General features: G+C 40.7%; 1 protein-coding gene across 1 annotated transcript in view; it reads right to left on the bottom strand.

Moving 5' to 3' along the window:
• Positions 1 to 26,226, bottom strand: part of LOC114553537 (copine-9) — a 396,447-nt gene that overhangs the window by 87,230 nt on the left and 282,991 nt on the right. Inside the window, 4 exon segments of the mRNA XM_028574744.1 lie at positions 11,871 to 11,932; positions 12,056 to 12,109; positions 13,299 to 13,374; positions 20,010 to 20,051. Coding sequence (XP_028430545.1) covers positions 11,871 to 11,932; positions 12,056 to 12,109; positions 13,299 to 13,374; positions 20,010 to 20,051 — 234 coding nt within the window.

Raw genomic sequence — 26,226 nt, 5'->3', positions numbered from 1 at the left:
TGAACTTAGTATTGGTAAATTAGTGCAACTTTATTGTTCTGAGTAAACAATACTTAATAAACTTATATTTTCTAAGTGAACACAACTTGTTTATTCTGAGTAAGTAACACTCAATAAGCTTATACTTATTAAGTGAAGACAATTTGTTTATTTTAAGTAAATGACACTTCATTAGCTCATGGTTATTAAGTTAATCAAGCTTGCTTTTTCTGAGTAAGTAACACTCAATAAGCTTATACTTGTTAAGTGAAGACAACTTGTTTATTTTAAGTAAATTACACTTAATTAGCTCATAGTTTTTAAGTTAATGCAGCTTGCTTTTTCTGAGTAAATAATTAATTACCTCACATTTTTTAAGTGAGCACAACTTAATACTACTGACTTGTTTTCTGGTTCAGTTTACAGACTGAAAATGACTATACAAGTAGCATATACATCTATTTAAAAAAAATCTATCTAAAAGAATGAAATGAGGTTGTTTTAGATGAATCACATCATTTCTTTATTTTTAATTATCTGGCATTCACATAGAAAACCACCCTGCCATTTAACATATTTATAATATGCTATAAACCCGAATAAGTTACCAGAACTCAAATTATTTTCAGTTATTATGACTTACAGTTTTGAGTTTTCAGACCACAGGAATAAGTTCACAGAACTTAAAAAAATAAGTACACAACTACACCATGTGACTCAAATCTTTAAAAAATGTACATTAAGTTTAACTAACTTAATATATCTAAAAGTCATGAACGTCTGCTTTTGAACAGTTAAATGTTAAAATGAAATAGAAAAATAAACATTTCTAAATTAAAATAATTTTTTTTTTTTTTAAATACTTAAATAAATTGTATTATAAATAAATAAATTTGAGAGATTTTTAAGAAGAAAAACTCAAAATTATCTGATTCTATCCTTCCAAATGTGTTCCTGGTCACTTAAAAGGAACACGCTGACTTATTGGGACTTTGTCTTATTCACCGTATCCCCCAGAGATAGATAAGTCCATACATACCCTTCTCATCTCCGTGCGTGTCGTAACTCTGTCGGACGCACCCACCACTAGCCTAGCTTTGCACATGTTGTGATTTGTATAGGCACAGCGTGTACAAATATAAGACACAGACATTTTCTAACCGTATACATACTGGGAACTATATTCTCAGGAAGGGCAAAGCACTGCTTCTTCTGCAGAGTGATTTGCACCTGAGAAGCCCTGTGGTGAGGAGCAGAGAGTTCACCTAGAGTTCTGCAAGCAAATCACTCCGCCCAAGTAGCAGTGCTTTGCCTTCTGAGAATATAGTTCCCAGTATGCATACGGTTAGAAGATGGCTGTCTCATGTGACCTTGTTATTCGTACACGCTTTGACTATACAAATCACAACATGTAAATGGGAAAATGTTGGCGTTATTTTGTCACTTTAGGAGCATAGATGGAGCCAGTTACCGCCAGGATCTGTGCTAAGCTAGGCTAGTGGTGGGTGCTTCAGACAGAGTTACGACACGCACGGAGATTAGAAGGGTATGTATGGACTTATCTAACTCTGGGGGATACGGTGAATAAGTCCCAATAAGTAAGCATGTTTCTTTAAGGCCCTAGGAAATAAATATTTATCACAAATTTCTGATATTGACCAGACAACTAATCAGATAGTCAGGAAAATAGTCGGAGTAATCAAAAACAATAATACCAAAATGAAATTATCGTTCGTTACAGCTATGAAAGAAAAAACACTGCTTTTGGCTTCATGGCTAATTCGAGCATGAACAGAGTCTGGCAGATGCTGGCAGCGAGGCTGAACTTAGCCCGGCGCTTGCAAAAGCACTTCAAATTATGACGGAGAAGATTTCTAATGCAATAGATGAAAAACTTGGTCCGCTGGCAGAAACGGTGCATAATCATACCCAGCAGCTGGTAAGTGTTTCTGGTCGATTGGATGAGGCAGAGCGGAGAATCGTGGCGACGGAGGCATTCTCGGAGGACGCGCAACCTCGCGTTTCCACTCTTGAAAAACAAGTTGCCATGCTTACCGAACATATTGACGACTTGGAAAATAGAGGCCGGCGCAAAAATGTCGGAACTCTGGGCCTTCGCGAAGAGTTTGAGGGTGCCAATGCAGCTACTTTTCTGGAATTGTGGATCCCTGAATTTCTCGGACTACATACTAAGAGCGGTCGCATTAAGATTGAAAGGGCGCACCATACGCTGGCCCCAAAAACGGGTGCTAAGGACAGACCACGGCCACTGATTGTTCGGTTCCACAACTATGGAACAATAGCAGAGGGTCCTCAATGCCAGCAGGAAACGATCGGCGGATGGAGATTTGCGGTATGAGGACAGCAAGATATCGTTCTACCAGGATTTCTCGGCTTCAGTGATACAGAAACGCAGTGATAAGGAATTCAACGCGGTTAAGCAGCGACTCCGTGATATGGGTGCTGCAATGCTGATATGCGAGACGGCGGCTGCAGTCGTGAGTTCTAGTTTGCGTACTTTATTTTCTATTTCTCTCTTTTTTGAGTGATGGGTGCTGTCTTAATAACTGTTGTTTGCAGTTGGGTGTTACTTTTATGTATCATTGCTACTGGAGAGTCAACCAGAGACTGACTGTTTTTGAGATGAAGAGACTGACTGTTTTTCCCCTGTGAGGGAACGGCCCCTCCTTTCCTATTTTTTTATTTCCTTATTGTGCTATTTTTTCTTTTCCTTTTTCCCTTTCTTTTCATGTTGCCAGTTCGCCGTGTTCTAATTTTTTTCTAATTGTTGTTTACTGTAATGCCTTGACACACGCGTATCTGTTTACTGGATCTAATGACAGGGTAATGATCACGTATATTTTGGAAAGAGGCAGAGCACCACCTGATCTATTCTTTAAGTAATGGCTGGTAACTTAAGACTCTGCACGTGGAACGTAAGGGGTTTACATGGGCGAATAAAAATTCGTATGGTGCTCACACGACTCCATAAGGAGAATATACTGTAGATGTAGCTTTATTACAAGAAACCCATCTGAGCGACAAGGAACATCTGAGTCTAACACATAACAAATGGGTTGGTCAGATCCACTTTTCATCTTTTACGAAAGGTAGTAGAGGAGTAGCCATTTTGATTAGTAAAAGTATACCTTTTAGGGTCACAGACAGTTTTAAGGACAAACATGGTAGATACATCATTATTAAGGGGACTTTGAACGCAGAGGAAATTTCACTTTTAAATATATATTGCCCCCCAAATTACTCCTCAGAATTTCTTACAAAAGCTTTCCTTGAGTTTAAAGATTGCGCATCTGGTTGGTGTATTATTGGAGGAGACTTTAATTGTATATTGAATTCATTACACTCTAAAGAAAATTATAGTGGCTCAACTTAAAAAAATTAAAGTAACAATTTGCATGGACTTTTTTAAGTAGTTCCAACTCAGGCATTATTGAGTAAATTCCGTGAATCTTTTATAGTCTGACAAACTCAATTATTTAAGTACAACCAACATGACTAACAAGCTTAATTAAAGTAAATCTATTTAAATTTCATGAAAACGTTTAGGTGATATTAAGTTGTCAAATTACTTAATTTAGGCTATTTTAATTTATTTATTTTACTTCCATTCTACTCAGAAATGTCCATGCAAATTGTTACCTTACTTTTGTGTTAGTAACTTAATTCACTTTAGCCAGAATAAAATACACACGCAATTCCTTTTTAATTATCAAAACTTTTATTGTAAAAGCAAGGTAAATTTATTTATTATTATTAAACAAAGTAAACATTCCTACTTAAACAAAAAAAAAAAGATTCACACCCAAATTGGGGAACTTCAGTATTTTTCAACCTGGGCCCATGCGTGTGTACTACACTGATGGGGAGAAGAATATCTTTAATTAGTCCAGTACTGAGGGAGAGCGCATCAGCCGGTGGCCACAAAATGAGCAAAAACGTAGTTCTAAGAGAAAAATGCGCATCGTCAAAGTGCGTTCAGAAATAGTGCTCTTTTTCCCTCTGACAGGCTAAGGTGGTTACTGTACTGTTAAAGTCCTGACAAAAGCATTTCCCTTACCCTTCACTTGTTGCGGCTGTGTAAAACCAAATCTCCTAAGAACTACGTTTTAGGTCGTTTTGCGGCTGCCAGTTGACGCGCTCATCGTCAATACTGGACCAGTTAAAGATATTCTTCTCCCCATCAGTCTCACACACACACACACACACACACACACACACACACGCACACACACACACACACACACACACACACACACGCACACACACACACTTGAGTTCCCAAGTTCCCCAACGTTCCCGTTTAATCAAAATTAATGTTTGGGAGCTTCAAAGTCAAGTCAAATCCTCCAAAATATTTTGAGGACCAATCCCCTCAATCCACTCTGTGCATGTTAAAGAATACAATAAAAAAAAAGCACCATGTGAAAAAGAATACATAAATTAAATGATGCTGGTGTTGGAAAAAACATTAAACGGCTACATGTATTCTTCATGGCGAATACAGAGGCATGTTTTCCAAGGGACTTAAATAGTGTCTGATACATATTAACACTTCCAAAAACTTGGCAAGAACACTAAGCATTCTAAGTAGGTGTACCTAATGAAGTGCCAACTGTCAACAGTACAGGGGCCTGTTTCACAAAAGCAGAATATATAAATCCAGGATAACTGATAAAGCGAGGCTTGACCTAGTCTAATCTGTGCAGCCTGGCTTGGTGCGTTTCACGAAGGCCAAGCCAGGCTGAGGAGGAGGGACTAGGTCGAGCCAGGCTGAAGTAATTCTGATAGATGCGCGTCCACGGCTTTCCTCAAAAGACCGCAAGGTCGATCACAGATTTACTGATGCCAAAATGGAGAATACGCATTGTTCATACTTTATACAGAGTGAGCAGCAGCTTCTTGTGGAAGTATGATGACGTGAAACACATGATTTGTATAAAAAGAAAAGAAACACGGCCGCTGTAATAAAACAGCGAGAAAAAGCGCAGCAGACGATCACGGACCGACTGAATGCATAAGCAGCCTAAACATTAACAGACCACGGCTCTGAATTGAAACCTTCATAATCATACCATTCAAGGATTAGGCTACTAATCATTTTCACAAATTAACAGTAGTACTCTTTGCCATGAAATTTACCATCAATATTGATTTTCTACAACGCTAAAATATGATGCGTAAATATCTCTTTCACTCTGTTCCTCCCTCTTTCTCTCTCTCTCATGGGCTAAAATATAAATTTCCTAAGTCATATTAACTTCCACTGCTCGCTTTTAATGCAAAGGGTACAACTGTTCGTTTTTGCAAATGACAGTGACTCATTGAATGGTTTCAGTTAAGAGCGGTATTTCATAAATGTATATTTTTAGACTATTATTCAGTCAGTCCGCTATTATCTGCCACGCTTTTTCTCTTTTTCTAATTTTTTATAGAGGACGAGTTTCTTTCTCTACATATTATATGCCTTGCTCCCTAATATACTGTATGGACATAGAAAAAAAAGACACTGAAGAAATTGGACTAAAATCTAGAAACTAAAAAGATAATTAAGTGATAAATTCCATACACACTGTAAACATGAATGGAACAGAGTATATTCGTCAGTTATTTCTCCCCAGCAAAAAAGGTCAAAAACCATTAAGGTGTCCTCTCCCTGTTGTTGTGTAACCTACATCACTAGATAGTTATTGGTCCAGTGAACTAAGACTATAATTTGGGAGGATTGTACAATAAGAATATGTTCTTAAAATTGTTCAATCCTCCCAAATTATAGTCCCAGTTTACTGGACAACACAAATTGTGTGCTAAGAATTCCAAATACAATGCACATGGAAGAGGAATAAACATGATCCTTATTGTTAAAGAATAATAATAAAAAAAATTCTCAACTAAAATAATTCAAGGTGCATTGGTCAACTATAGAAATGTAAAGCATTGTATGTATTGCCCTTAGTAACAGACTTCATTTAAAACACATTTGAAATGTTATCAGCCTTTTCTAATTATCTCAACAACTGCCATAATATATCCATCAAACTTCTAACAACAATATGAACAGCAGTCTTCATACAGCAATATAACCGTAACAATGACTGTCACATGAATAATTATAAAAAAATAATGGTCACAACTTTAACTAATAACAGTACTTAAATGAACAGCAATATGCACCTGTTGTATTTTAATCCAGGCTGATAACAATAAGGTGAAACCACTGCTGGGTGATCAGAAAAGGCTCCAGGATTAAATAAATCCTGGTTGTTAGCCTGGTCAGGAGCAGGCTAGCTGTACAGAATAAATCTCCATGGTGATTTATGTGCCTCCGCTTTTGTGAAACCGAGTCAAGGCTAAATTGAGCTAGGATAACTTGGAAATCCCGGCTTAATCCCTTATCCTGGTTTTGTGAAACAGGCCCCTGGTGCCGTTTCTTGCACAACAAAACTTTACAAAACATAACAGTGCAACATATCCTGTTGAATTTGAGGACAATCTAATTCTTCACATTTTTAGCACAGCAGTTTACTTTTTAAAGACATTACCTTCGGACTGGCTTTCAGCCCATCCAGCTCAAGGAATATCTTTTGAAATACCTCAAAAGTATTTTTCAGTTCTTTTGCTTAGCTGAGGTTGAGTCCGTATATCAGCCCCATTAGCAAGGCACAGGCTCTGGGTACGTCCAAGTCTTGCAGAACTTCTGTTCCTTCAATGAAGATCCTCGCGCTGGTTGGATCAGACATGGTGGCACCTCTGGATATGACAATCTTCATCACTTCATTGATAATATCCCCTCCATCCTGGCATAAGTAGGTCAGAATCAATGGCAGGGTTTTAGTCATCATATTTAAAAATCAAGAGTAACACAAAGTACAGTGTGTCTGAACTTAAGTGTCTGATTTACCTACCAACTGCTCTTTGAAGAGATCCTCCTCCTTTTCTCTGAGATACACCATTAAGCCACGGATAGCAACCTCTCTCCTTTCTTCCACAGACTCATCCTGTGAATAAGAAAAAATATGCTAAACTGCTCCTCTCATTACACTGCTACTTACATGTCTGCGTTGGGCTCTGATGCTCCGAAACCCACGTTAGAGGAAACGTGGGTATGAACTAAATACTAAATCTAATGTATATAGCATAAGTCTCCCAAAGAGAAACGGGTATCTCTCTCTCTCTCTCTCTCTCCCCCCTCCTCTGCCTGCTGCGTTGTGGACGTGAGTGTGTGTGTGTGTGTGTGTGTGTGTGTGTGTGTGTGTGTGTGTGTGTGTGTCGGCCGGACAGCGAGGTTGTCAAGCCTGCAGGGAACGCTTGTGGAGTTTAACTCCGAAAAGACAGTTATCCACAGGTTCCTGTTAATCTTATGATGGACATGTGTTGTGATATTTAAACAAATGAACCGTCAACGGCGAAATGAAAGCCTCTTATTTACGAAAGTGGTCTGAGAGACCTCCAGCTTACAGGTTTCTGAGCAGGATTGGCCGAGGACGAGCTAGCGGCCGGTGAAGGCGCCTGCCGACTGCCACCTCACTTCATGGAGCTTCTCACCTCCGAAAACTTTGAAGCAAATTGTCAATTCGGCATCAATTTTCACAAGACTGCCTATATTCGAAATGTTAACAGTTAATTTATGCCTATAACGTCAGAAGTGAATTTAGTGTTGAATAAGATGGCGAAAATTGTTAAAATTGTCCCGTTGTTGGTCTGTCTGTACCAGAAACCCGACCCTCGTTGACCTAGGTCCCTATGCTGAAAAGGGAACAGCGAAAAGACCCTACCCTGAAGTAGGATATACTGCGTAGTTTCAAGCGGCTATTAATGGCAGTTCAATGCCAATTAACATTGTTAAGCTACCACTGCAAACAAAAGAGACAAAAGACTGCGCAGTCTCTTAAAACACTAGCTAGCTAAAAGTATATAACTCAACAGTCGGTGAATTAGCTTAGGATAAGCTACAACTTCAATTTTAGTGTGTGAAAACAAATTCTGAATGCTTATACAGTTAGTACATGTTGCAAATGAAACAAAGAAAGATACTCACCAAGACGCTTTTCTTGCAAACTCCATAGACAGTATAGGCAAACTCCCGCTCTTCCTTTGTCTTGTAGAAGGCGTGGTCAAGCAGCAAAACATGTCTGGGCAAGTTCAGTACTGAACTCAGCTTTAGAAAGATGCTCAGTAGAATGACAAGTAGCACTAACTCAATTCTTTTCTCTTGTTAATAAAAGGTAAAAGTGTGTATTCATAATCGATATATATTTAAGTTAAGACACTTTTCATTATTTTAATTTTGATCTACTTCTTAAAATAAGTTAGCAACTTACTAAAACATGTATATGAAACAAATTAAATTTTTCATGCTGTAAAAGCTCATGATTTTAAGCTTTACTTACTGATCCCATGAATGATTTTTTAGAGTGTACTAGACCGTTTTCCCCCCAGGGACTCTCTCTTCACCAAACAGTCCAAAGCTCTTGCTGCACTGTGTGATGACTTAGAATATGTTTGGCGCACTCTGAACCCGCATCTGAAGAAATTCACTTTTTTTTCTCACCCACATAAGTGTCATTCTAGGATTGACTACTTTCCTGCTCCTAAGACTATAATGCATGCAATTTCACGCTGCAACATAGGAGATGTTGTTATATCTGATCACGCCATAGTGAGGCTGGATGTTTGTGTGAAGGTTTTTTTTAGACCTGTTAGAAGTTGGAGATTTAATAATGTATTACTCAAAGATGATAAATTTCTCTATTAACCCACAAATAACCCCTCACTTCTATGGAAGACGACCAAAGCATACATTAGAGGCCTTGTTATTTCATACTCTGCAACCAAAAAAAGAAAACAGTTAGAAAAACAGAAACACCTTGAGTCAGAGTTAAGTACAGCCACTAGCAGCTACTTGAACGATCCCTCCCCAGCTTTGTTAGAAAAAATAAGTGCTGTGCGGACCTCTTTAAATTCATTACTTACTCATCAGTCTCATTCAAATATATTATATTCAAAGCAAAAATTATACGAATGGGGTAATAAACCTAGTAAATATCTAGCTCACTTAATGAAATCAAATTCTGATTCACAATTTATTACTTCTATAGTAGACCCTATGGGGTTGCGTTATATATATAGTCTCATCACTCTTCCCAAAAGCATGATTATATGGTATCATTCTTTGATTGCCTAACCCTAACTTCCTGTCGTTTCAGAAGAACAGAGAGAATTTCTCAATGCGTCTATTTCAAGGGAGGAAGCTATAACCGCACTCCATAGTTTGAAGTCTGGTAAATCTCTGGGGCCTGATGGCCTCGCATGCGAATTCTATAAAGAATTTGAGTACGTGCTTCTAGACCCTCTTTTAGCTATGCTGAATCATTTGTTCTTGACTGATAGGTTACCCCCCTCGCTTCGTGAGGCAAATATTTCTCTTATTTAAAAAAAAGGCAAGGACCTAGAAAATGGTGGCTCCTACAGGCCGATTGCTTTGCTTAATTCAAATTAAAAATTGTTATCTAAAATGTTAGCGCTAAGATTGGAAAAGGTTCTGCCATCTATTATTCATGAAGACCAGACAGGGTTTATTAAAGGCAGAAGCTCCACCCATAATGTTAGGAGGCTTTTGAACATTATTGAGCTTTATTGAGCATTATTGAGCCTCAGTACAAGGTCTTGTATTTTGTCCTTAGATGCGGAGAAAGCTTTTGACTCTGTGGAGTGGCCGTATTTGTTTTATGCTCTGGAAAAATTTGGCCTTGGGGATTATTTTATTAATTGGGTGCGAATACTCTATAAAGATCCCCTCTCCGCAGTTATTACCAATGGTCACAGATCTGATCATTTTTCTTTATTCCGGGGTACTAGGCAGGGTTGTCCCCTCTCTCCATTGCTCTTTGCAATAGCAATGGAGCCATTTGCTCAGAGGATAAGAGAGAGTGCTGCTGTGTCGGGGGTGTCCTTGGGAGGTAGGCAGCACAAAATCTCCTTATATGCAGATGACGTATTACTTTTTCTTTCAGACCCGAGAGTTCTGTACCAGCGGTTGTTGATCTCATTCAGGAATTTGGGCAATTTTCCGGGTACAAGATTAATTTTTCTAAATCAATCGCCCTATTTATAGGAAATAAGAAGTCCAACTCAACCTCCATCCTTTCCTTTTAAATATTCTGAGGATGGTTTTATTTATTCAGGTATTAATATAACTCCTTTTAGGAAATTATATAAAGCAAATTTTACACCAGTGCTTGGAAAAATCCAAGACAATTTGACCAGGTGGATCTCCCTACTTGGCTGGGACGGGTTGCCATGATAAAGATGAATGTCCTTCCTCGCTTACTGTACCCAATGCAGATGGTTCCTATTTTCCTGTCTAATAAGGTTATAAAAGAGTTGAATGGGTGGTTAAGTTTATTTATCTGGAGCAAAAGAAAACCTAGGTTGAAATTATCAAAGCTTCAGCTCCCTGGTGCAAAGGGCAGTTTGGATCTCCCAAATTTTAAACTGTATCTTGTCTTGCCAGCTTTGATTCATTGTTGCTTAACGAAGATCCTAAATCAGTTTGGCTTGATCTTGAATCTTCAGTCTAAATGCCCTTTGCAAAACTTTCTAATAAGCATAAAAGACGTCTTTTTGACCTGTTAACTTTTGCTGCCAGGAAGAATTTACTATTGTCGTGGATCAGCGACAAACCTCCCTCTATGAAGGGTTGGCATTTAGTCATTAGAGAGACTATTCCTCTGGAACACCTAACATGTTTTATCCACTCTACAACTGATACTTTTACTCGCATTTGGACACCATATTTGGACAGTATACATGCCTCTACTGGTAATATTCTTAGGTTTGGGATGATATAATGCCTCCAGAGGCTCTATTTGTCTTTTTTTGTCCTCTGCTGGTCCTGTTGTATATTTCTGTTTATAGTACAATGCCTTGTTGTTATTTTATGTGTATTTTATGTTTATCTTTGTCGTGTGTCGGGCAACTTGTTGTTGTTGTTCTGTGTTTGTTAAAAAGAAGAAAGAAAATAAAATCGACTTCCAAATCAACTTGCAGAGACTTGCCACTGAGCTCACAGAGGACAACAAATCTGATATTACCAGAGTGTATTAAGACAGTAATGTAGTGTTTCAGTTCCAACAACAATGTAACATAATGTGTAACAAGTCCAAATCCCCCCATTGCCCCATCTCTTGTCAGAAAGATCTAACAAATTAAAGTCTCTAAAACCATTTAATTATTTGGTTTCTAATCATTTGTTAGACTTTCTGTAACTTCTATTTCTGGGAGAATAATGAATACTTTATTTGTTAAATGTAGACACATTTCAAGGATACTGAAATCATCCTATCAAATACCCACAATTTTCTTTTTGTTATTGTAGAATGCCCAAACTTAGGTTCCTAAAACTCCCAAATACCCAGAAACTGAGAGACTGAGTGTCCTCAATGGTAACTACAACCACTCAGACATACATAATGCTTACTGTGATCGATAGGCAAGTTTGATAACTGACCTTTAGCTTGTTAGTTCAGATATTTTTACATATTTATTTTTTACCATCTTTAATAATTTTTTTATTGAAGAATAAAGGTGAAAAAAAGTGGCGAACAAAATAAATACAGACAAGCTCTAGGAGTTATTGTGACTGACTAGAGCTAGCCAAGTTGGTTAATGTGCTAACGGTTAGCTCAGCAGCTACAGCAGTTCACCAACAAGTCCATTGAGTAGTCACTGAGACTCTAGAACCAATGACATGCAGATTAAGTTTAAATTCAGATGTCTGGTGTGACCAGGCCTTAAAACATGCAAAAACTCTGGTAGAGTCCTTTAATGGCTTCCCATAAACACTGATGAAACATGAGAGAGGGAGCTCTTACCCTCCTCTGATGAAGTCAACAAACGTGTATTCTGACTCCACTTTGAAAGACAGCAGGGTCACCTTGAAGACGGAGAGGGAATGAAAGGGAAAATGGAAAGAGAGCAGAGGATACAGAGAAAGATAGATCAGTTTACTGCTCTGACATGTCACGGCTACTGATGGAACCACTCTGACAGGTCTTACCGTCCCTGAATTGATGTATTTCTTCTTCCTGCCTTTCTTTTTAGGATTTAAAACCTTGACCACAAGAAAGGAAACAAGAAATTAGTTTCTGTCAGAGCAGAAATGTGCAGTCATTCATGTCAATAATATATAGTCGTCAGATGAGGGCGGTAGGGCTGCACGATATTGGAAAAAAATGACATTGCGATATTGTTTTCCCCTGCGATATACATTGCGATATAAAAAAAGATGGCATACAAGATGACATAAATAGCTCTATTTGGAAATAAATCATTCTCAACTACTTGGGTGATTTTTTAGGGGACTACATAGAAAAAAAAAATAATGAACTTTTCTTATGTAAACCATTCTTATACCAACTTTAATACTTTACACCAAAGCAAGTAGCTGTAACTACTCTTTTGAAGTGATTTTAGAGAGGAAAATGATGTAGTTAAATACACTGGTTGACTCACATGACACCATTGTATTCATATAATACTATCAATCACGGTATATGATATTAATAATGCATGCATGTTGCTTCCTCTAAATTTCAGGTTGTGATCGACGGGACGTTGTTTGACAAATTGATCAACATTGATTGTGATTGGTGGTTGGCTGGGCATGCAGACCTGCATGTCACGCATTAGCAGTGTTGTAATGTACTTAAGTAGATTTTTCACGTATCTGTACATTTCCTAAATAAAATGTATACTTTTACTCCACTACATTTCCCCTGAGCATTTTAGTTACTCGTTACTACAATTCCAGTTTTGTGGTGAAAAATGGCCGGGGGACGATGTGAAAACGTTGCATTAATCATCTGATTTATTTAGCCTTTGCAGCGAACATAAAACACTGACTTACTGTAGGTTCACTACCCATGGAGAAGCATGTGCATCATTGTGTCCGTGACAGCTGCGGCTTACGGTACTTTTCTACACATGGAGAGCCTCACTTCCCATAACAAACCCCCGTCAGACTAACGTTACGTCACATACACATGTTGCCCACATGGCTACCTGTCTTAGAGGGGAATGCTCGACCGGTTTACTTTTCTATCAAGCAGCAAAAAAGGTGTAGCATTAACATCGTTCCTCGTTCCTCCGCTTCGAACCACATCCCTTACCCTGGCCTGTCGTGTTGCTGAAATATATAACACTGTCAAGAAATTAATAATGTTGTTCCAAGTTCTATCTCTGTTATTCTTTACATATTTAGGAAAACAAGTCTTGAATTCCTTGTTATTCTTGTATTTCACCTCATAGACATTGAACTGGCTTTGTCCTCTGGACAGTTCTCTGTAGCTGGTGGTGAACTCTCCGATGAAGTCATGACTGGAAGAAAGGTTGATTTCACATGGACAGAGAGAAAAGAGAGATGGATACAGTTACAGTACATTCGCAATATGATTCCCAGTTTCCTATGTGCTTTACAGTCACAAACAACAAAGGAGGAACAAAAGAGGGAAAGCAAATCCAAATTTGGGTTATTTAATACTTGCGAAGAAAACATAACATTAAAGGACCAGTGTGTAGTATTAAGTGGGCTCCAGCGGTGAGGTCAGGGTTTTTCTTGCATAGAGAAAGTTTTGACGCCCCTCAAAAAGTTTTAGCGCCAAAGGAATATCATGAGCGCCAAAACAAGATTTTCAGCAGCCAGCCTCCGTCCACAGCCACTACTGTATATACACATGTGGCTGGCGTTGATTTGACTCAATCTGGACGCTCCTGTATACCTCTAATGGTATCTCCATTTGCAGAGTCAGACAGTACGTGACTCTTCCGGTGACTATGCTGCCCAGGGGGCAGCAGCACAGCAAGAAGCTGCTGCTGACGGACGCAGAACTCTCCTTCCACTGGAGCACAGACACACTTACCCCCGTGTTTTGGTACAGTTTGTTTTAAAACTTGATGCAAGCTGTATGTTAGTTTCGAGTGCTTTAGCAACAAGCTGCAGAGACTTTGTCCCGCTCCGTCTCTCTGCTGAGCCCTGTTCAAGTAACAGTAGTAAAACTGTATTTCATATATAAGTTTAGATTTGCAAGTAATCGGTTCACATGCATGCTAAATCGTAGGGACAATCCGCTACACTACTGTAGGCCTATAGGCTATATACATCACTGACAATTTTTTTAATCAATATTTCAAAATAGAAAACATTACACTTCATAATGTTTGTATTCACAACACTATTGTATTAATGTACAAATTAGCTACATGTGAATATTTCTGTGCGTAGGTACTTTTCAAGTTTTGGGCACTGTGCATCAGTGTTTCATCCCTGCAGAAGAGAAAACGTTTCCTCTACAAGAAATTGGACAACGTAGACGACGCTTTTCTTCTCAAGTCGACTGAACTGGTTCTTCACTGACTTTTGAAGAAAGACCAGTTTTTCCATTACCACTGACAAGTTATACAGATCCGTTTTGTTTACCATGGAGCATCTTTTTACTACACTGAATGTGATTCTGGACTTCCTGAGGGAGAGCGCGTGTCCTCCGCCCCCCGTGCTGGACCACCACCCTGACCCTGTCTCCTGACAGCAGAGGGGCTGGAAAAACAAGCCAAAATATGTTGGCCAATGGCAGAAATAAGTCATTCACTTGTGGCCATTAACGACACTTTAAAAGAGAAACGAAAACCTGAAGAATAAATAAAAATGATGTGCATCGTCATGTTTCCTGTATTTGCCAAATATATCATGTCTCATGGGTATAGCCCCCAGTTGGGGCTGAGCTGAACACTGCTCTCTGGGCATCGGGTCATCTGGCTCCATCACTACATTTATGGCACCCTGTTTTCCTGCACAATGTTGTGCCGAACCCCACAGGCTAAAACAATATTGCAGACTTTTTCTGCTGTGTATTCCCCCCTGCTGATGCAAGACAGAGTCATCTGCCCTTAATCAATCCGATGGAGCGCTCCACCAGGGCCCGTGCGCGTACGTGTGCACTGTTGTACCAGCCGCATAGAGGTTCTTTAAAAGAGCCAGATCTGCCATTGATGATAAGTGATCAACTGATGACATCTCCTTCTCCTGTTAAACTGATTATATGCTGCACCGCAAGTCCACACTGACTCGAAAACTTGCGTACACAAGTTCAGACCAGACGTGACATTTTATCGCAGCCTACGCTCACGTTCAAATTGATAAATGCCGAGCTTTACGTAGGAATCGGCGTACGCCCATCACACGCCTGTTTTAGGTCGTACGCACGTTTCATAAATGAGGTCCATTGTGTAGCTCAAAGCCACACTTTGCCTGGACTTCTCCCCAACAAAGGGGGGAAGGCAATCTTCCTCAACGCCTTGTTGACCTGAGAGACCATGTAGCTTCCGATGACTCGGACAGCACATGTCTATCCCAAGAACAAGGTTTGTGTCCACCAGAACTGTCAGACTCCACAAATGGACCTGCCATTGTTTCCTCATCAGCACAACTAGACCATGGAAGGGAACTAGAGTTGAGACCCCCATGCCTAGTGTCTCACAAACCCCCTCCCCGGACGTCCTTGGAAGATCCTGTCCGCAAGGGCAATGGGCAAAGTACAGATACCTCAGCAGTGGCAAAAGCGGGTGTGAGCACCCTAGCCCTGCTGGAATGTGTCTCCAGGATAAGTCAGACACATTCTACCACTTCTACAGAAGTTGTTAGAGCAATGCTCCCCCTCAGTACACCAATACTAGCTGTACCCTGCAGTGTTAGCATCCCCAGCTACCAGCAAGACAAGTCACCCATCACAAAACCTGCTGTGGTCGATATCGCACCCCAGAGGATGACCCTTGTGCATCCTATTCGCATCTTTGTCCGTGACACAGAAGCCTTGGGCATCCCTAAGACCATTTACTCACTGACAGCCATCGTGAACACAGTCAGGCTCAGGTCAACACACTGAAGCCACTTGATCCTGCAGGCAGTCTGCCAGCCCTAGATGGACAAGTTTCCATCATTCATGAGCCTAGGGAACTTCTTCCAATGGCCATGATTCTTCCAGAGCCTGGTCCTGGCTCTGACTCTTCCTTGCCAGCTGTGAAACCACAGCCACCGCAGGCTGGCAGCCTTGACTCTTCCAACACTCACAGGTCTTTCCTTTGCTTGCTAAACACAAGCGATGCACCGCGCAGCACCTGTATGGTGCACCCCTTTATGGCGTCATGCCCACAGACGTGCCCATACCACTTTGGCCTAAGAAAACTGCCGTCAGGCCAGACTTGCACCATAGCTTGCGCCTACCTGACCCGCCTCCATCTTTTGCACAGCAAAATCACGGCCTTCCGTCAGAGTCCCTGCAGACTCTCCTCAAGGTGGTTGGAGCAGGTGCCTTCTATGTACTCTAGGAATAGGAGGTCATACTCTTATGGCCCCACCCCAGGTAAACTGGATCGGACCAGTTACCAACATTTTGCAAGGTAACCAGTACCTCATCATCATCACGGGCACTCTCACCATGTGGGTTGAATGCCTCTCAGCACCCAACTGCACAGCCGTGACAACTGTGGTTCTGTTTCTGAATCACAGTTTCAGCCGGACCAACTCAACATGCCGTCCTTACTACCAGGAAGAGGGGCAGCTTCTGCACCTGAAAAGGGGGAATGAGCCCTCTCCCCCAAGAGGATGAAGACGCAAAACAGTTGACCAGTTGAGCCATTGGGATAGCTACGTGCCTCACTTCACTCCATCGGCATGCACTTCCATCCTAAACCTTTTCCCCAACAGTAATCAAACTACCTCAAGCTTCGGTAGTAAAACCTTGTCAGGATATCTTATTTACTGTTATTTTCCATTCTGCTCCTCAAAAACACCTTGCGTGTCTCAGACTGTCAGGTGTCACAGAAGACATAACCCATGTGTGAGTAGCTATAGATTTAATACGAAATATCGGTAGAGAAGTAAGTTCGGTCAACAAACTTGAACGTAGTGTGTAAAGAGGACAGAAAAGCACTTAAGAGAAAGAAAGACACTTGGAATCTTTGTTTTGGGAGGAGCAATAATAACCAATTTCCTCGTTCACACAGGCAGCCGACCCAAGTCAGAGATCTTGAGCCTTGAAAAGATTCCAGCTGACCTGGTTTCCTTGGACCTCACTGAGTAAACCCCTAAATCTGCTGCTACCACTGTTGTGCAATCTTCACAGGTACATCTGACGTATAGTCTTGGCAGTGCATTTCCAATTTCTGTAGCTCATAAGAATGAGAGATAGGACTCATTTTAACCTACACGTCAGAAGACAGAATGCATACAGATTAGAGTTTGCATTGAATGTTTGTTTTGACAGTAAAACATACATGCTCAACAGTCCACATGAACATACACTGGCTAACTCCAAATTATTTTCTGGAGTGAACCTGTTAAGCCCTAACTACCTTTTAATTTTCTTTCCTATCCTCTTCCTTCAATTTTGTGTCACTATATTTTGTGTTCGTATTTTATTGAAACAGCAGCAATGATTGTACTAGGGTTAATGCATTGCTTAAACAACAAAAACAAACATCTCAGATCTCTGACCGAACGTCACGTTGGGTCGGCCGCCTGTGTGAACGAGGAAATTGGTTATTATTGCTCCTCCCGAAACCAAGATTCCAAGTGCCTTTCTTTCTCTTAAGTGCTTTTCTGTCCTCTTTACACACTAACCTAACACGCACACACATACACAGGTCATCTGACGGCCAGGGGCGCAACTACCCAGTGTCAGAGGGGTATGCAGCAACAATTTGTGGCAACCCCTGGTTGCCCCCGTGGCACCCACATTATTGTAGTCCACTTTTTTCTTGTACTGTATTTTCATTACAATAAATAAATCATCATTGATGGCATTCGAGCATATGCATGGAGAGCCACTTAGCACAGACCTTTAAAGAGAGAGACGTGACCCTGTAATTACAGCTTCCATGTCACCCAACAGATGTAACTATAGCCTGTATATGTCCAACAGCTAATGTAAAACTAAATATATGCATGATTCCATGGTAAACCAGAGTTATTGCATTAGTTATGTTTTCCATTGTTGTTGTTGTTCCATTATTGTCATTTATTGTACATGCTACCTTATATTTTCCAGTTTTCAGCTCAGCAACCTCGGTTTTGCATATTCTAAGCTAGCCGTAAACCCCCATTTGGCTGCTACATTCCCAGTGTTAGCAAACGCTAGCTAGTATGTTAACATTAATATTTGCAAGCCTCCAAGCACCGACGTCACACTTTAAATCCTACCTGTTGCCTTTCACCATCTACTTATTTAATTGCTGTCGCATCCCTTGACATGCCATCTCCTTTTCCCTCTCTTTTTCTATTTTTGGCCCCCGACAGCTTTTTTGCTTTATCCATCTTTTTCCATAGACGACAACTCACTACTGTACCTGCTCGCTCAGCACTCACGGTAACCCCGCTCGCGATATTACGAATCCTACTATGGCCACGCCAAGACCCACCCTTCAATAGCCTGGGTCTTGGCATGGCCATAGTAGTGAGCGCCCCCCGCTCCCTCTTCTACAGTATGTCAAAATTCTATGATGGAATCTTATGAGATAGAGCGCCTAATCTATCCTGTTAGTCCTCTACAATATTATGTAACATTGAGGAAATGCAAAAATGATTTATAAACGCACAAAACCAGCTACATATACATATTAGCGCATACCCCCTTTTTGCGCCACTGCTGACGGCTACCCCATAGTCACGCGTACACATGGCTTAGCTACCCACTTGATCTCGTCATCTCCCCCTCTCTCCTCCTTCCTCACACACACACACACACACACACACACACACACACACACACACACCACGTGTTTGCTTTTTGCCATTGTTGTAGTTGTAACAAGTAAATAGGTTTATTGATTGAATAACAATTGATTGAAAATTAATAATTTGGAAGTTAAATACATTTTATTATACTTTTAAAGAGCGAGGTTTGTAGTGTTACCACTGTAAAAGTGTGTCTTTCCACACACTCCTGTGCAGACTGCAGTCTTCTTCGTAGCGTGAAATCAAAGAAGGGCTGCTGCAGCGGCCGGCTCCGTCACAGAGCCGCAGTGCACACACAACTGACCGGCGGAAGGAGAAGTAGTTCCTTGCCCTACCGGATATAATTAGTGGTGACAACAAGTTACTTATGATAACATAAACACTCACTCCAAATTACTGAGTTTAAATATCGATCTTTTTATAAGAGAATCGATACTAGAGCAGGAGACGTTGGGATCGTAAATATCGATACTTTAGTATCGATCCGTACATCACTATTGGTGATGTGAGGTAGGACAGTTTAGGTTTTTAGGAGTTTTAGGCCTGTATACCTGAGTTGCTTCTGTCTCTAAATGTTTGCTTTGATAAGCTAATTGTTTTTATTTTCTATTGGTGCACACATACACTCTCATCAGGAGGAGAGAGGAGGAGGAGGAGCAGGAGAGAGGAGGAGGAGGCGCAGCAGGAGAGAAGAGGAGGAGGAGCAGTAGAAGAGAAGAGGAGGAGGAGCAGCAGGAGAGAAGAGGAGGAGGAGCAGCAGCAGCAGGAGGAGGAGGAGAGAGGAGCAGCAGGAGGAGGAGAGAGGAGGAGGAGGAGAGAGGAAGAGCAGGAAACAGACAGGTAGAGGGGCAGTGTGCTGGGCTGGGTAGGCAATATATATATATAATATATATACGACCTCGGTGGCGTTCTTTTTGCAACTTCTGGTTCGTAACTTCGGAAAACGACTCATAAATCGACTTTGGTGGACAAAAAGAACTCTCTCTGTTTGAATGACAGCACACAGTTTAGTTTAACAACCCTGACCTCCTGTCCACTCACATGCACCTTGTTTTTTGATTTATTACCCAGGGTGTCTTCTATCAGTTCTATTACCTAATAATAAAACCACCTCGGATGAGACAGAACAAGGTGTGACATTTGAGGGATTCAATCTGGAGCTGAAAATGAAAAAAGGAAAAAAAAAAAGCACAAAAGAAGAGAGATAGGGAGTGTGAGAACTTACCTCCCGTCTCTGTCCCAGTCGAATACGTCCACCTTGACCGTCCTGGAGTGAGGTGAGATGAGGGGGTGGAGGTGAGACAGACAGAGGTGAGAACCAGGGAGAGGAGGAAGAATGTGGGGGTGAGATAGAGAAACGTCAGAGGGACAGAAGAGAGAGATCAACAGTTTTGGAAAAAGGTTAGGAAGTAAGCTTTTCTTGATCTTCATATCAAATGATATTTCACATTTTAAAAACCAACACAAACCACTATCATGTAAAGGATTCCCAAAGGAATATACAAATATCTTTAGTACAGATCCTTAAATACAATTAAAACACAGACTCTTATTTTCCATATATAACCCTGAGTGTATGTATAAGTCGTTCACTCTTGTGCTCCACAGCGGACACTGATAATATTCGGAATGCTCTTTGTCATATGCCAATAGCATAACAGAATATTAAATGACTATTAAAGCCAATGCCTCCTACTCATCCAATCAAGCGTTCATCAAGTACAGTATACACAGAACATCGTATACACCTTTGGCACTGGCTAAAAAATCCACATACACTCACTAACATTAGCTTTTTTCTGGAGTAGGAAAAGTTACATTCGGCATTTACTCCCGGAACAAATGACTCTGCAGTAGACACAGGTTTTTCTCGGCTCTGGCTACGAGGCTATGGCAGTGATGGAAACAGGAGACCGGGTAACGGTGAATGCAGAGCGATTGGTCTGAGCAGAGGAGAGTTTAAGTTTATTAGCAAAGATTCCAAGTGAATGTACAGCAGAGTTTGCAGTTTTGTGCACTGTATGGGAAAGCTGCAGCAGGGATGGAAAGATTGTAGCTGATCCCTCTCACCCTGGACACAAACAGTCTGAACCCATCCCCTCTGGTAGAAGGTTAGGGTCCATTAGGACCAAAACCTCACACCATAAAAACAGTCTATTCCCCTCTACAGTCAGCAGACACCCCCACTGACACTCAAACCCACCCAGTCACTATACTTACACTGCACTAACCTCCATCCTGGACTATACATCTGCCCATTGTACACGGTGCTTAAACTAATTAAACAGCTATTTTGTATATATTTGTCTCTGTTTCTCTCCTGTTTCTGTATGTATTGTTTATTCTAATTAATGTTTAATATGTTTGTTTGTTTGTTTGTATGTATGCACCAATCACCAAGGCAAATTCCACATAGGGTAACTACTGTGGCAATAAACTCCTCTCTGATTCTGAAAAGGCAATCATCACACCTATCCCTGAGAAACCCTGTCCACAGGAGAATAACAATTTTAGACCTATTCTAACCTCTGTTGTGATAAAATGTATGGAGAAGTTCATGTTGTGCAAACAACGGCTGGATGTAGGCCTACAGCTAGATCCTTTCCAGTTCGCATACACCCACCAGAGAGGCACTGATGATGCTATGAACAGTATAGTGAACCTAGTGACTAAACACCTGGAGAATCCTAAGGCCCATGCTAGACTGTTGTTGATAGACTTCAGTTCAGCCTTTAACACACTACAGCCTCCTGTTTTACTGAATGTCAACCTCTTCATCACTGCAAGGTACCACTCATTCCTCACCAACCGTAACCAGCAGCTCAGGGTGAACAGAACCCGGTCTGAACCCTTGACCATCAACACCGGCACCCCCCAGGGGTGCGTCAGTTCACCAGTCCTGTTCACCCTGTACACTAATGAATGTACATGCAGCAGCGCTAACAATTACATGATAACGTTTCCGATGATACAACCACCCTGGCTGTTGTCTGACACATCAGATACAGCTGTGTACAAAACTGAGATCCAGAACTTTGTCCAGTGGTGGGACAAACATTTCCTCATCCTCAATGTCCATAAAACAGAGGAGATGGTATGTGACCCCAAATCCATCGGAGACCACTCACCAGTGGTTATCCATGACCACACCATAGCCCATATTGACTCTTAGAAATACCTTGGCATAAACATTGACAACAAACTGACATGGAGCGTCCTGGTACAAAATTTCTGCACTAGGGAAAAAACAGCAGTTACACTTTCTTTGTAGGCTGAGGGTCTTCGGTGTCAACCATAAATTGTTGCTCCTCTTCTACCATGTTGTAGTTGAGAGCATCCTGCGTTTCTGCATTACAGCCTGGTTTGGAAACCTCAATGTTCAGCTGAAAGCCTTAGCTCTAGTTCTCTTCATAGTTGTCAGATTCATCTACCAATCCTTTGGATTCTGGCTCAGGTTTGCCTTGGACCAGCTCTTAGTTATGCTGCAATACTATACTTGGTATCTTTTTAAAATTTTCTCTCTTAAACTTAAAAAATAAAGTTGTTTTTCACGTAATCATTTTTTATTGTTAACAAATGTCATGAAGAGACCAAACCAACAATGTGTTTGTTCATATCTCAATACTGTCTGTCTTCAGCTGCCCTGTCTGTGGCACTCAGCCTCAAGCCCATTGTGTCCTACTGAAGATGTAAATCTTTGACTCAAATGTTTCATGTAAAAGAGAAAGAAAGTTTTTATCAAACAAAAAGGAGGGAATAGTGCATTTGTTAGGGACTATTTTCAGCGGTGGATTAATACACATCAGGTGCGCTAGTGAGTATTTGTGGCAGTGGGATGGTGTGTGTGGGATTGAGTGAAAATAAACTGCAACACTGTGGCTCATTGATCTGTTTTTATGATACATCTGGCTGTGACACACAAATCACTTATGTTATGAGATACAATCACTGTTTCATGGTAATGAGTAAAAGAAAAACATCTATGACACTATGAATATTTATTGTAGGTAGAACAATAATAATGTATTTTTTTTTACAGATTATTTTGGGCAATTGAGGTCTTTATTTGACAGGACAGCTGAAGAGATGAAAGGGGAGAGAAAGGGGGGAGTGACATGCAGCAAAGGGCGGCAGGTCGGAGTCGAACCCGGGCCCGCTGCATTGAGGAGTAAACCTCTATATATGGGCGCCCGTTCTACCAACTGAGGTATCTGAGAGCCCAAACAATAATAATGTTTGATGAGCCGTTAGTTCGCCATTATTTTTGTAGCGTTTATGTGTAACTTTAGCCGTTGCACTACAAAAAAACGGAAAGTTTTGGCTTCAATAAAGTCATGTGATGAAGTGAAAGTAAGAGGCCAGTTTTGAGAAGAAAAAATGTGTTTGTGTATGTGTGGGTTTGTGTGTTTGCATTCCTGTACATTATTAGAATCTTGAGTCTGAATTTGAAACCATGGGAGTTTACTGTGGCTGCTCATCCCCTCTTCAAGGCCCTGGTTTAAAAACAGGATTTGGGTTTTTGGTTAAAAAAACTGGATACGGTTTAGATTAGGATGAAGTTAAATTTATAGCTTTGATTAATGGTTTATTAAATATATGTGAGATTGCTGCTGTATTGCCTCCATAATGGTCTCAATAACACCAGCACTGGCCTGAGACTGAGAGCACGGCCGACTGCTGGCATTATTCTGACCAGCACAGAGTCCAACCTCATTTTGGCATATTCAGTCCGTCCGTCATTACATGTTTTTACTTGGCTTTACTTCACTTTTGTCGAACCAAAAACAATTCCAATGTTTATATATCTAAGTGACTCATGGGATCTACCATTTTTGGCCTCACTTCCCTCTCCTCCTCCTGAGTCAGGTCTCCCTAGCGAGATTCACTTACTTACATTTAGAAAATAAATGGCAAGTGGGTTCAAACTGCTTATTGTACGTAATTTGGACTGACATGCACGTTTTTGGTAACTGGTGGCACCACAACTCTTTTCTTAATTTCCACTTTCCACATCAAACCTTTTTTCTGCCAGTTTTCTGCCAATTCGGTGAATTCACCGCCCTGTCACCATGGTACTCTACTTCTTTTATTGCTTATTCAAGATGACAAACCTCCAAATAGAGCATTTTTTCCTTGCCTCCAACTCCGTGATCAACACCTCAATCTCACAGCATTTATAGTCATTGCATATTTATTTATCGGAGGAGACAAGACGGGGTTGGTGGCTCGTTCACATACGTTTCCACTTTGATAGTGATGTATAAAGGAAAGGTGTGCAGGACCTGGCGTATGCCCAATTTTATAAATCTGAATATTTTGTGGGCTTAGGTACTGCCCAGAACACCTCTGAAGCTCATTATCTAAAGACACAGCTACTATGGATGGCATTGCACTGCCTCCAGCACTACTGTCAGAAATCTCAGAGTTATTTTTGATCAGGTTATATCCTTGAATGCCCACATAAAAGAAGTGAAAGAATTATGTTTTATTAGCTTTTGTTGTGGATTTGCTTTTCACCCTGACTTGAGGAGAGAATTCACTTGCTCGTCTGCTACAGAGTCATGACAACGTAGCCGGCTGCTTCGCGCAACTAACTGACTCACGCAAGAACTCATGAGTCATTGAGAACTCATGAGTCATCGAAGACTCATGAGCTTGCAATGTTGTGTGTTTGTGTCTTTTAGCTCATAGCTTTAGTGGCAGACTGTTGGACGTCCTGCTGTTTGAATCCTCTATAGTGAAATACAGTCACACTTTTACAACTATACTTATACAGCGCTTGAGGTATATTGTCATCTTATTTTATCTGCATATTCTATATGATTTGTATTTAAGCTTTGGGTAACAAAGAAACCCAGATGAACTTTACCCTACTTTTAGAAGACACCTCTAACATCTGGAAAGTCTTATCAATGGGGCCCCCAATATGTTCAAAAGAAGGCCAGTTGGCTTGTAGCCATTTGTCAATTATTGATCCCACCCTAAGTTATGAAGAATATATATACCATGTTAAAACAAAGAAAGTCAGAGGACCACTGGAGAATTGGGAAAACAAGTCCTCTTCGAGCTCTGCAGGGCTTGTCAAATGATGCTGATTTCTTTGATGTAAATAAACCTTTATAATCAAGAAACCGTGTCGGCGGATTCCTTTCCACACAGCAACGCAGCATCGCTACCAATTACACCACAAATTGCCGACGAGAATGGGATGTGTTGCGACCTGTGACCTCAACGTTCCATCACGGGCACGGTCGACCTGATTTCCGCTCCATTGGCTGATAAGGTGAGTTATCTCACAACTTTGAGAGCGCTGGTCAGTTCGTCTGTGTCTCTGTGTGTGTGCGTTGAGGGGGGCTGCACCGTTTCGAACCCGTGTGTGTGTGTGCCGTGCTGTGATTGCTGTGTGGTTGGGACTCCGTTTTAAATTTGGTAGGGAACAAGAGAAAATAAAAAAGGGAAATAAGAGAAAATAAAGGAAATAAGGATGATAACGCCATTAATCACCTAATAAAAGCCCTTGAATAAGGCGAGACTAGCTCAGGCCACAAAACCTGAAAATTACTAGGTGAAGTTTCAGGTCAGTTCTAGGAACTGGGGTTGTAGAATAAACTGCAATGGAAATTACAGATTTCATGGGTTGATGAATTTATGTTTGAAGTAATTTCGCATTGTAGTCTATACCTCAAAAGGTAGCAAAATTCAAAGAAAAAGAAATGGCGGAATCATGCTTTAGGAAGGAAAAAAGGGAATAAGGTAATAGGGATGATAACGCCGTTAACTTGGTAAGCCCTCAACGAGACCCTCGTGAGGCGATGTTAGATGGGCCACAATACCTGGATGATTACTAGGTTTCTAAAGTTCAGGTCAGCTCTGGGAGCTGGGGGTGTAGGTCAACTCCAGTGTGGATTGCCAATCGTTTCATGGGTTGACGAATTTATGTCCGAAGTAATCTCGCATTGGAGTCTATACCTCAAAGGTAGCAAAAAATAAAAAAAGGGGAAAACGGCGGAATCTAGTGTAAGGGATTTTATGGATAGGTTAATGCATTTTTTGTTGACTGGATGTGTATGGGAGACAGAGTGTGTGTGTGTGTGAACAGCGGTGCCTCTGCGGTGTGTGATAGACTGTGTGCATGGCATATATCATGATGATATGCTGTTCATTAGATATATAGATATATATATATCTGTTTCGGTTGGGAACAGGAGTTCTAGATACGATATTCTGGTTATTACGGTTAAAACTATGAGTCTCTTTTGAGAATGTTTCCAAAGTTTGTTAAAGAGTTATGATGTTTTTGAAAATCTGTTAAAACTATGAGTCCCCTTTGGAGGGAACGTTTTTGAATGTGCTAAAATGTATGAGCCTTCTGGAAGGACATTATAATCTTATAGAGAAGATTTGTTTAAAAAAAATAAGTATAGGTTGGCGGATTAGAGTAA

This window comes from Perca flavescens, chromosome 4 (assembly GCF_004354835.1).
Source record: "Perca flavescens isolate YP-PL-M2 chromosome 4, PFLA_1.0, whole genome shotgun sequence".
Classification (NCBI taxonomy): Eukaryota; Metazoa; Chordata; class Actinopteri; order Perciformes; family Percidae; genus Perca; species Perca flavescens.
This window is presented reverse-complemented; position numbering and strand designations above follow the sequence as displayed.